The 13,307-nt window shown below is 35.2% G+C and overlaps 1 protein-coding gene across 2 annotated transcripts in view; it reads right to left on the bottom strand.

Moving 5' to 3' along the window:
• Positions 1 to 13,307, bottom strand: part of LOC146996759 (UDP-glucose 4-epimerase-like) — a 74,947-nt gene that overhangs the window by 17,770 nt on the left and 43,870 nt on the right. For both annotated transcript variants that reach the window (XM_085818366.1, XM_085818365.1), the window contains exon 6: positions 12,791 to 12,971. In XM_085818366.1, the coding sequence (XP_085674492.1) occupies positions 12,791 to 12,971 (181 nt within the window). The remainder of the gene's footprint in view (positions 1 to 12,790; positions 12,972 to 13,307) is intronic.

Here is a 13,307-nt window from a genome sequence, read left to right on the forward strand (position 1 = left end):
TCACATCATCGTCCAAACCACCCAGTTTTTCTAACTTTATGTTCAAAAGCACATAATCATGCATCAGGATGATAAAGCATTAGTTCATATCGCGAAATTGGTGACAGGGTAGTTTCAAAAAGACAAAGTGAGCATGAATATCTTCCACGTTAAGTAAGCACTATCTTCTTATCTTAATACCATTAAGTCTGTCTAGCGTATGCTAGAAGACAGAATTGGAGATCACTTACCTCCTCTACTGTCATAAAATGAAATTAATGATTGAGCAAAACTTGTATCAGCCATTTCGAAAGAGAATCGCTGCAATAGTGGTCTCAAAATATACAGCTTGTGTCATATTTTTAGCCTTTTCTTAAGCTTTATCGATTTGTTTCAGCTCAGACATATTACATTTCTAGAAGCACATTGGGACAAAAAACAAACGAATAATCTGCAATGTAAAAATCTTGCATTTTCATATACATGGAGAACACATTTAACGCCGTTGTTCAGCGTTGATATTATTGGGTCCAGAATAAAAATCTCTTCTCGAAGTCGTTACATGCGTAATTAATCATGTAATAAATTGCGTTTAAAGGTACTTTTTGTATACTATGACAGTTAACCAAACGAGTTAAATCATTAATTTTTTTCAATTAATTCCTTTCATTTAAAATCGAAAGTAGATTAATGACGCTGCCAGTTTGCAATCTTAGATGATTTTTCTGTACTACATTATTAATGCAGGATGCCCATAAATGTTTACCCTAATTACAAAACGTGATAATGAAACTCGCAATGAACCTCAAATGCATAAACCTCCGCAGGTTATAATCATATTGCAAACATTTAATAAACTTCCACGTGTGCATCCTTGGTAGCATGCAAAATATCCAGAGTGCTTAATTTCATGCCACACACATCTGACATAATTTTCTCCTAGATTTCTTTCTTTGGGAATGTTAAAGTCATTGTGTATCATACAGCAGTTCCTGATGCTGTGAACTTACGACACCACATCAAAAACGCCTTTCGCACAATGATACTAGTAATGCTGAAGAATGTGTTCCGTGAGATTGAGTACTCATTGGATAATTTGCTTATTACCAGGGGTGCATTTGCGGAAGTTTATTAAATGTATTCAATATGATTATAAACTTTGAGAGTTTATGTATTTAAGGTTCAATGCATGTTTTGTTATCTGTGCAAAATCGAGTTATTACGTGTTTAATCAGTTTATGGGCATCCTTGTACTTCAGTACAAATTCTGTAATGTAATTTTTGCCACATTCACTCAAATCAAATTGTAGCATTCATAATAACCAGAGAGAAGTAAAGTTCGGTTGGTCGACTAATATTAATTCAGTAATTATAATTACAGTTTTAAAAAGCAGACTTTAGGATTTGACACTGACAACTTTAGATACCACTCAGACATGCTGTTTATCAAGACTCATAGCTTTAAATTTTATCGAAACAATGCTATGCTCAAAGCAAATTTTCCTAATCAAAATTAATGTTCACTAGAATTGGAGCAGGTTTCATGCATAATTTTGGCTTTTACTGTAACTTTTAAGCATAGTAAAGCATATAACCGTTTTCATACATAGTTGCATGAAACATAATAATTGGATCGAATTAAAAGATTTGCTGAGTAGTTTTATTTGAATTCAAAGAAACTGATCTTCTGAACAAACGAACATGAGTAAATTTTACATTCATATGATATGGCCATTAGTGATGTTTAAATGTCATAAATTATTGGATATGAGTTTGAAAATCTCGGGTAAGGTATCAACATTTGTGATGGTTATGTCTGAAAGAAACGGAAGCATATTTAAAAGTCGATCCGAAAAGTTCTGTCAGGACGGTGATAAAAGAAGAGAGATATTAGATTCCATTTTAAGCTCGTTCAAAGCTGAGGTTGAATATAAGGATGCAGGCCTCGGTGTTGTTTGCCTTCTAAAAAAAGCACAATTTTGTTATATTTTAAATGTTATATTTAGTCAGTTAAAACATTTCCTTATCCTAATTGTCTATTTATTACTTTCTTTCATAAAAAATTGTATTACATCAAATTTCGTATAAATCATTCTTTCGAGGAAACTTTTACAGGAATGAATTCATTTACGACACACGTGAGGTATTTGTGCGAGGCTTGTCTTAAATATTCATATCTTCTGGGAATCAGGTACACCGTGACCTTTGTGAGGAGTTCATGGTACAAACGTCTTGATATACTTCAGGCAAGGTTAAAAGCTTGCTAAGGTTATCTGTTTTGAAGAAAGCGGTTTTATGCATTCTGATCCAGGTACAGGCGACATATCTCTGCTCCATGTACAGGTGTAGGCAAAACTATTCTTAGCTAGCGCTAGTGTCTCAATTGAGAGATGGTGGTATAATATTTAAATACTGCTTTGTGTCCTAGGCGAAGGATCGCAATAACACCTCAATTGCGTCAAAAAGGAAGCACAAGCCATGAGTTTATTGTACAGCAAAATCTGAACTTACGAATTCATATTTTTGTTGCGAAAGGTGAGGTTCGGTGTATGGAGGTTAATAACTGAAAGCTGAAGTTATTTATTTCTTTAAAAAAAAAGTTTCTTCCATTTTATTGCAATGATTTTATGAGTTTATTTTTTTATTATTATTATTAATTAGGTTTGTGGCCCCTTTATTGCGAGGCATAATTTTATTTTTGGAACTGATTCTGTAGTTTTTTACCTAAAAATTGTAATTGGTTATCTAAAAATTGTGTCTTGATTGTTCAATTTTGTTTTGAATCTCTGCTGTTATAGTTACTTTGCTTCCATATGTTAACTAGTCATCGAGCCATTCCCCGATTTATCTTAAGTAATAAAATATCTGCAGTTCATTTGAGGATCTCGCGTATTTCAGTATTATCATTAACCCCTCCCCTTTTTGATTTATTTGTAAGCCTAATTAAAAGAAATGAAAAAAATCAAAGACAATGAATATATAAGAAGATAAGACGGAAGGAAAACATTAGAAAATGATCCGATTTTCATAATCAGTTTTTAAACGATAGTACTTATGAAAGCAAAAGCAAAAATTAGTATTTGGAAACTCATTTGGAGCAGAAGTAGGCTGTATAAATTTTGAAAATGAAAAATGCATTCAATGTAATGTAAAGAATATGTAGAATCTTCGGTACCTGCTAAGAAGCTCTTCAAATTTGCCCATGTGCAAGCAACTAGAATTGGTCGAAAATCTGACTGAGATGCCAACAACTTGCCCATTACACATGCACTCTAGAATTCGAGCTCGCGAAATGCCCATAAGATTTTCTGCTTCCAGTGCAAATTAGTTGGAAGCGTTAGTCACATGAATTCTGAAAATCATAGACCAGATTCTTTTAGCAATATGAAACAAAAGTTTGCAACAGAACATGTAATTGGAGTACTGAAAACATTTTTTAAAGAAATAAATATTTTCAGGTTTTAGTTATAAACCTCCATACACCGAACTCATCTTTCGCAACAAAAATATGAATTCGTAAATTTATTTTCTAATTTTTTCCTTCCGTCTGATCTTATATATTCATTTAGTCTTTGATTTTTTTCATTTCTTTTAATTAGGCTTACAAATAAATCAAAAAGGGAGGGATTAATGATAATACTGAAATACGCGAGATCCTCAAATGAACTGCAGGTATTTTATTACTTAAGATAAATCGGGAAATGACTCGATGACTAGTTAACATATGGAAGCCAAGTAACTATAACAGCAGAGATTCAAAACAAAATTAAACAATCAAAACAGAATTTTTAGATAACCAATTACAATTTTTAGGTAAAAACTACAGAATCAGTTCCAAAAATAAAATTATGCCTCGCAATAAAGGGGGCACAAACCTATTTAATAATAATAATAACAAAAATAAACTCATAAAATCATTGCAATAAAATGGAAGAAACTTTTTTTTAAAGAAATAAATAACTTCAGTTTTCAGTTATTATACACCGAACTCACCGAACCTCACCTTTCGCAACAAAAATATGAACTCGTAAATTCAGATTTGCTCAACTATAAACTCATGGCTTGCGCTTCCTTTTTGACGCGATTGAGGTGTTTTTGTGATCCTTCGCCTACGACACAAAGCAGTATTTAAATATTATACCCTCATCTCTCTATTTAAAGGAGGTATTTAAAAGGAACAAGCATGGTATTATAGTATTATACAGAAAAATAGTGGAAGGGTAAAGATTAGTAATAGGAAGAATGTTCTAAAGGGATTGATGATAATTCATAATTCTTGTCAAAATGGCTTTGCTCTAAGCAGAATTATCAGTTGTTTGAAGAAGGTAGTTGAAATGTTTTTGAACAGGTTGATCCTTTGTATTGACAATACATATCTGCAGTACAGAAGCATTTCCAACGAACTGCGATGAGACAAATGAAACACGCTCATTATTTGTCTAAGAATATTATTTTGAGTAGAAGAAAACTAAACATTGAGCAAAATGCTGAATCGTCAAGGACAGATCTTTGATCCTCCTTGACTGCACGCTGGATTTGAGCTTTAAGAAGCAAAACTTTTTGACAGTAAAATATGTTGAAATAATCAGAAACACTTTCAGATCTGAAGAACGTTCACAGATTATCTGGAAATCAAAGATTCTAATGGCCAAGGGTTAACGGTTTTATTGCTCAAATTTTTTAAACCAAAAATCTTCAGCTTAATAACTCTAGAGATCTCAGAGCTATGATAATGGTATGAACAAGAAAGACAAACATGTGATATTGTTCGGCTGATTTTGAATTTAAATAGAGCAACATACGGTGTATGTGTTACTCCTTAAGTTCACTACTTATTAATCGCTTGTAAACATGAAATTTTATTTTAATTCTCCAACTTAACTGTATTTTTTCTTTTTAATCTGTAAAAAGATGAGAAATTTCCAGCTTTCGAGTTGCTACTAAATCACTTAAATTCTGCATTAGGATGGGAAAAGTCGATTTGAGTCCTTTCCAAGCGCATCTTCGTGGACAGAAACTTTTTTGAGTAATTGCTACTGCCAGATACAGCAGCAAATGTATCAACTAAACCATCGGCTATTTCTTCTCTAGTGCTTATCAACTTTCCATCTTTTTCTAGAACAGAAAAGGAATAATCATTATATAGTCCAGAGGCTTTGCGGACTCTTTCCTAAACCTGTTTGCTAGACATTGAGGAGGTAATAGTGGACACATAGGCTGACTATGATTTTCTCTGACTTTGCCGCCTCACTTTTCTTGCATTCGCCTTAGCTTTTTTAAAGGACAGAAGATTTGCCAGTGTTGAATATCGGCGAAAAATACGCCAAGATTTCTTTTGCTCTCTCGAAGTTTCATGAAAATCGCTGTTCCACCAGGGTTTAGGGAATTTTGTCGAGGACTTCGGAATACAGAGTTTATCTGTTTGTACAATAGTATGAGAGATCATTTTTACTGCTACATTGATGTCCATATCGTCAACCATTTCTTCAGTTAGCACAGCACAAGATGCAAAAAGATCCCAATCAGCTTTATCGTAAAGTAAGCATGTTTGTCTTGAGATCACTGACTTTCCTGTAATATTTATAATCCATGGGAAATGGTCACTATCGTTGAGATTCTCCCCTACACTGAAAGAGCAAAAAGGTAATAGAGATGGAGAACAAAGAACCAGATCAATTGCAAGAAATGTTCTAGTCGGCTGATGAAAGTAGGTGTATTCTCCATTATTAAGGAGACAAATGGAATGATCTTCCTTTAATTGTTCGATCTGCCGGCCCCTTGAATTAGTGTCCCTACTTCCCCATAAGGTACTATGTGCATTGAAATCAACTAAAAGGAAAAACGATTCTGGGAGCTGCTCTATTGTTCTGTCCAACTCTCGCTGATCTACATACGCATGTGGGGGTAAATAAATAATGCATACTGAAATTGAAAAACGTAAAATAATTTGAATCGCCACAGCTTGAAGGGACGTCGTCAAAGGGAGAGCGGTGTATGGGTGATTGTGGAAGGCGATAAGGCCCACACCACCACAAGCACGATCCACAGATGAGTTGTCCTTTCTTACTCTGGTCTATCTCCGTATCTTAGCATGTCTGCTTGGTTTTAACATGTCTACTGAAGTGCAAAGCAGGCAGGTTGATAGATGTTGATTAAATCCTTGATATAATCCAGGTTTTGACGGAAAACCGGGAAATTCCAAGAAATAAATGTACTTATAATGGATCAGAGTCGTAGCTAGGGTTTTCAGCGCCCAGGGGTAACTGAAGATTTCGCGCCCCCTACTGCTTGCCAAGGATGGAAAACATTTAATTCTAAAATGTCGTAACATCAATTTGGCGCCCCTTGGATTCTGCGCCCGGGGACAGATGTCCCCCCTTGCCCCCCTCTAGCTACGCCCCTGTAATGGATGCTTTTTTTGGCGGTGTTGTTTTTTTGACTTTCGAGGCAAAAGATGTTCAGGAAGGGATAACCCTTGCTCAACGTCCATTTCGTCTGAGTCGTCTAGGCGTTCTGAACTCATGCTCACAATAGAACTTTGGCTGGGGGTCTTGGGTTTTTGCTTATTTTTCTCCTTGATAACATCTTTATGTTTGTTCTGTTGGACATTCTGTTTTCCTTTGAACGCAGTCACCGGTATACTACTTTCAACATCAGGTATTTTTCCTGGTTTTTGGTTTCTAGGATCTTCTTTCATTGCTAGTTCTTTTTTCTGTGCGGTTATTGTGGTTTGTGTTGATATTGATCTGAATGATTCTGTTGCGGATGCATAAGATTTATTAGGTCTTGGCTGATTAGAGAGAACAAGTCTTTTGGCTTCTGCAAATGATATTTTTTGTGTAACTTTAATGTTTTGAATTTGTTTTTCTGTCTGCCATTTCGGACATGATCTTGAAAAGGCTGAGTGCTCGCCATTACAATTTATACATAAGGGAGCAGCAGAGCAGCCTTCAATGGCATGGCCTGCGATGGAACATCGAGTATACGTGGGGCTACCGCGACAAGAGGTCTTTCCATGACCAAAGCGCTGACATTGGAGGCAACACATTGGATTCGGTATATACGGCCTGACTGAACTGTTTAGGTATCCAGCTTTGATGTTTTTAGGCAAGTTAGAAGACTCGAAAATAAGTATGACATGTTTAGAGGACATAAGTTGACAGTCTTTCCGTATTTTGATCCTACGAGCACCACACACGTTTTGCTCTGCCAACTCTTTAACGAATTCCTCTTCAGTTACTGATAGTAAGTCTACTTCAGAGATTGTTCCTCGGGACGAGTTCAGAGTGTTATGTGGCTTAATTTAAAGGTTTGCTTGTCCTAATTTAATTAGTTTCAAAAGACTATTAGACTGCTTTCCGAACACAGTTTCTATCAAAAGGTCTCCAGACTGAAGTCTCTTAATATTTTTCAGTTCTCTTACAGAAGACAAAAAATGTTTGTTTATTAGGGTGACATTTTTTCAATTCTTGAGAGCTGGTTATAATTAAGAAACGTGGATAAAATACATCTGATACAGTGCTTTCTATGTTGTTTATTAGTCTTTTGGTCACAATCAGAGTATCGGGTACATTGTTGAATCAGGAAGGTATCATAGTATTCATATTTAAATGGAAAAAGATTCGGGTCCGACCGCCCCACCCACCATGGAGCATAACAAGGGGACGCAGATTCATACGCCAGGGCTACCGGACTTATACGCAAACTGAGGTCCCACAGTCGGCTTTCCCAAAAGCAGGTACTCCCGAAAGCTTGTCTCCAAGTCACTGACACAAGGACTAGTGACCAGCCGGTTGACACCTGTCAGGACGACAAGATGCCTCCCGTTTAATTGAAGCAGAGGCCAAAGCAGTGTGTTGGGGACAGTACCTCACCGCTGAACTAACAGGACTGTCCTTTCCAGTGACACGGGTCTCCACGCACGGGAAACACATGGGCAGTTTTCTCGCCATTCGAAGAACTAGGGACAAGGCTGTTTCAGTTTCTTATGACGAGCCCGAACCTCAGAAGAGGAAACCACAAGGAAGAAGTAAAACGAGAAAAGCTGCAGTTAAGAGCTGACGGAACAGAAAGGAGAAGAGATCACTGGGGCTCAAGGATTATGACACCCGATTACCAAGACGGTAATCCCCTGAAGGATCTTCATCTACTATGCTTTAGTTAGGCATGTTGGAACGGCCTTCACGCCTAGGGTGGCCCTCCTAGGAGCTATGCTCCCGACGTACTTCGCCCGTTCCGCCCTGTGACACCCACCCCCGCCATGTTGAGGCAGCATAGCAGGACTTTGGGGGGGGGGAAGTATTATGGATAAGGTAGATTTGGCAATTCCATACTTTTTGGCAATTGTACTTTTCTTTAATAAATAATCAGAAAATACGCCACGGTCTACTTCCTCCAGGATTTTTTTACAGTTCTTTTTTTTTTTTTTTTTGCCTGTTCTCTTACTTTTGCCCATGGATCACACTCTCTTACTGCTTGGATAAGGTTAGTTGTCGCGTAATTCTGTTACCTTCCTGTTAAACTCCAAACAGAGATGTTTTATGGAAGAGAAGACCTCTCATTCCATAAGTAAAAGAAAACAGATATTTCACTCAGCCAGTTTTAATTTAAAGGTAAAAGTTATGCACTGGAAAGAAATACCGCATATGCACTGAAAAGAAATTCCGCGTGTCCGAATATTTTTGTTTTGCCAAATTAACTATATACTGAGTTGGCTAATTAGAATTCATAAGATACAGCTTCAGTTACTAAAAGTTCAGAGTTTCTGAACTTTTAGTAACATGACAGCTGTAAGCATGTGATAGCTCAATGGGAGAGTATTTCCGCTTCATTAAGCCAGAAAACGGATGCGAAAAGACCGCGCAGTTATGATAAAGAAGAATGTACTTATTACTGCATCCTTAATTTAATGGTTTCCAAATCATCACACTCAGTTTGAAGGGAGAAAAAGAAGTAGAGCGTTAACGTGTTATGGCTTCTTATTTTTACTTTTCCAAGTTGACTTTTTCTTTTCTTTTTTCATTCACTTAATTAGCTTCCATGGCAAGTTACGCAACAGCTTTCTAATTAGCAGTTTTTAGTTTAACAGTTTCTCGATGGAATGAATATTAATAATTACAAATAGGTTAAGCCAGCAGACTACATTTTCCTGTAAAACTCAAGCACGTACGACTGAAAATTCTTTCCCATTCCAAGAATGTGTTTATAGTTTTGATTTTAATGCAAGTAATACAAAATCGCTGTACAACAAATATCATGCATCTATTCCAAATGGAAAATAACCTGGCTGATTTTCGATTCACGAATGATACGAATGATATAGTAAAATGTAATAGTAGACGTACTTTCATACTAGATAAAATATTTTACAATAAATCATGCGCTAGGTGAGATTATGCATTTCATGGAAAAAAAAATTGTTCGTATTTATTCCAGTATCTGAACACAGGAAGAACTACTCGCTCAGAATTATGTGCACAATAAAACCTTTAAAGATCAGCCATCACTGAGAGAAGAAAATAATTTTTGTCATTGATTTGATTTTAAATTAAAAAGGAGCAAAAAATGTTAATTTAAATGAAAAGTTACCTTAACATTTTATATTAGGTTTAAGTGCAAACAACAAATGTGAGATCAGAACCCTTCCTGGTACTTTTCCGTTTCGCTGGCGCAAATCGCGCCAAGCAGACTTTGTTGGCGACAGCATACAGTACAGCGGTGGTCAAAATTGTGGACACTTTTGGAAATTTTTATGTTTTTGAACTTTGTACGCTTATAGAAAACGTTACGTTTCACAAAATGTAAACTTGTATATATCATTTTAATGAGAATTTATTACTGAATTCAATACAAAACACAAAATTCAATTATTTACAATACAAAAAAGTTAAACGATAATAGATATCGATATACATTAGATAGTGATAATTGCAGTGAGTTATCAGTACTTAGTAGGGTACCCTTTATTTTTGATTACAGCTTCACATCGACGTTTCATTGAGCTGACAAGAGTTTTAAGCTTTTCTTTCGTTATTACATGATGCCATGAAACAATTATAGCCTCAATTAGTTCCTTTTTATTTGATGGGCACTTCATTCGGACAAGAGTTTACAAACGGTGCCACAAATTTTCGATAGGATTGAGGTCAGGACTGTTTCCTGGCCATGACAACAATTTAATGCTCTTTGTACAAAACCACTCTTTCGATATTTTGGCCGTGTGGCAAGGAGCAGAATTCTGCTGAAAAATAAACGAAGCATTGTTGGGAAAGAGATCTCTGATGGAAGGTAGAAGTTTTGGTTCTAGAATAGTGTCAACGTATTTTCTGGCATTCAGTGTCCCATCGATGACATGAAGGCGACCAATACCATCTGCTGACATGCATGACCAAATCATAACACTAACTGGGTTCTTCACAGTTGCTTGAATGCAGTCAGGATGTAGCTCTTCTCCTATTCTACGTCTTACATATTTTCGCCCATCACTACCGAATAACGATATCTTAGTTTTATCACTCCATATAACTTGTGACCACTGATCATCTGTCCAATTAATGTGTTCCTTTGCCCACTGTAGTCTTTTTTTTTTTTTTTTTTTTTTCGTTGCTGAAAATTGAGATAAGGCTTTTTTCGTGGAATTCTACCTCTCAGTCCAACACCTGTTAATCTTCTCCTGATTGTTCTTGAACTGACAGAAACACCAGTATCATTCAGGTCACTTCTGATGGCCGCTGATGACATTTTTCTATCCTAGAAACATAGTCTTTTGATTCTTCTGTCATCACTAGATGTGGTGAATTTTTTTCGGCCTTTTCCTTCTTTGTTTTTTATTGAATTTGTCTTTTGATATCGTAAACAAAACTTTCGGACTCCAGATGTAGTCACTGAACCACCCACCTGTCTTGCAATTTCAGCATAGGAAAGACCACTTTCTCGTAACACAATAAAATTACATCTCTTTCTAGGTGTCCAATCTACTCTTTTATTTGATGTCATTGCTTCTTGACTAAATATTAAAAATTTTTACAAAAATTCCTACTTGTAATTGCAGTGTATAAGAAACAGGTCCTCCTTCTACAGAACAAAGCAAAATAATGAATTGTTTCAGGTGTAAACATGATGTCAACTTTCTACTGGCAGTTACTGACATTTGATTGGTTCTCAGAAGAAGAACAGTGATTGGCCAGGAAAGCTAGACATTACAAACCACTTCATAACTGTGTTTTTTATTTATATTATAGTACATATAACTTTTTTTTTATTGCAAATAATTGAATTTTGTGTTTTGTATTGAATTCAGTAATAAATTCTCTTTAAAACTTTGTATTTTGAGAAATGTAACATTTTCTATAAGCATACAACGTTCAAAAACAAAAAATTCCAAAAGTGTCCACAATTTTCTCCACCACTGTATATACATAAAAAAATTTTAATTCTAGTTAATTTAGTTTTTTTATTTTGAAGGTATAAACATATTAATATGATTTAAAATTTTGTAAAAAGCCAATAAATAAAGACAATAAATTTGTAAAAGGATATTAATTTAAGCATTTACTATGCTTTCAAGCTTCAACATCCTAATTCGCCGGTTCCCACCACGTGACCCAAAGTTATCTGATCTCGCGTAAACTACGCTACAAAACTATAATTCTCTCAGTAATTATCTACATAAATTTCAAGTTAAATCTCAATTTGGAATACAAGTTTAAATGCAAGAATTATTCAATTCGTACGAATAGCTTACTCAGAAATTATGTAAAACCGCAGCGTTTTACTTCGCTAGTGCATTCTCATTAGAATTGATGAATTTAACCCTTAATTTTGCCTTTTTTATATTTTGCCTTCGGGTGAGCGGTGTGATTGTATCCTAATTGACTTAATTACCGCAAATGGGCTTAGGGTATAAAATTTAATTATCTTTTGTAAAAATTCTATGTAATTGTATGCCATTATTGAAAGAAACAATCAATCTGATAAGAAATTGCTGCAACTTGTTTTGAAAATGAAGCGTAAAAGGTTACCAGCGGAGATATTCCGTTTGGAATCAGTTGTACCGTTATTTGCGACTTTATCATTTGCGCCGGCAAAACGGAAAAGTACCCACTTGCCATTTCACCATGCATGCATATGGTGGTCTTCATCATTGAATAAGAAGGGCGATTCGTCGCTGAAGAAAAAATGCTTCCAGACGAACATTGTTCGGAAGACAATACAGAACCAGTCCTGACGGCTTTTCCTATGTCGGAAATCAGTAGTGGATTCCTTAATGGATATATAGGCTTTATTTTAGCTTCGTCCAGTCTGTTTTGAACAATACTCTTTAATATTGTAAAATGTCAAATGCCATCAAAATTAATGAAGATGTAGCCATTGGTCCGGTCGTATCTACTCTCCTGACTGTTCAGGTATGTCTAGTACTTGCATGTCTGGAGCATTTTGAGTGTCTACATCGCCTACATATGCCTCCTCTGATCTACTATTGCCAACACTAAACTACTAAAGCGTTCATGTGATCAAAATATGCTCTATAAAATTATTGGCGCTGAAATTTAATTATTTGTGAAATCTTCAAATGTCATTTGCATACTGATTTTCTCGACTGCAGTTCGTTTCTTTACGGTTTCAAATATATTTTGGAATAAAATATAACTTTAAATGAACACAAAAGATAGTTTAATAAAAATTATATTTTCTCTACTTTCAAATTTCATATGAATTTTGAAAACTTTTGGTTGTTTATTAAATTTTCAGCTCATATATAAGAAACTAGTTTTCTTCATTATTTTATTTTTAAAAATTTGAAATTATTTACCTGTTCCATCCTCAGTATTGTAATCTCCACCATAGATGACTAGTTCCTCTTTTTTGCCAGTTGCCACTTGGCCAATGAAAGGCATGAGATTGGTGAATGGTCTTGTAGGATCTTCGCCTACTAAACCAGAAGGATGAGCACCAACAGGATTAAAGTACCTTAAAGAAATGATATTCCATTGCTAAAAAAAAAAAAAAAAAAAGAAGAAGAAAACGCAATTTAGAAAGTATTAGTGTAACTAATATTAAGAATGTCTATTCCAAAGTTTCAGTGAATATAGTATTTTAACGCTGAAGTTATATGTCTCACAACAATGTGACATAGAAAGATTTTTTTTTTCCAATGATCTAAGTTTAGTGCTATTTCGATAATGATAAAACAAAAATGGAAATATTGTTCTAGACAGTATTTTGTATTAATTGATTCCTAAATTTAATACCGAGTTCTGAGTTAGGGTTAAGGTATTTCTGTGCTTGGTAACCACTGAAGATTAATAGCTTTCCTGTGTATTATATAG

Source organism: Stegodyphus dumicola, chromosome 6, assembly GCF_044657685.1.
Source record: "Stegodyphus dumicola isolate Sdum_Otavi_A_Nest chromosome 6, ASM4465768v1".
Lineage (NCBI taxonomy): Eukaryota > Metazoa > Arthropoda > Arachnida > Araneae > Eresidae > Stegodyphus > Stegodyphus dumicola.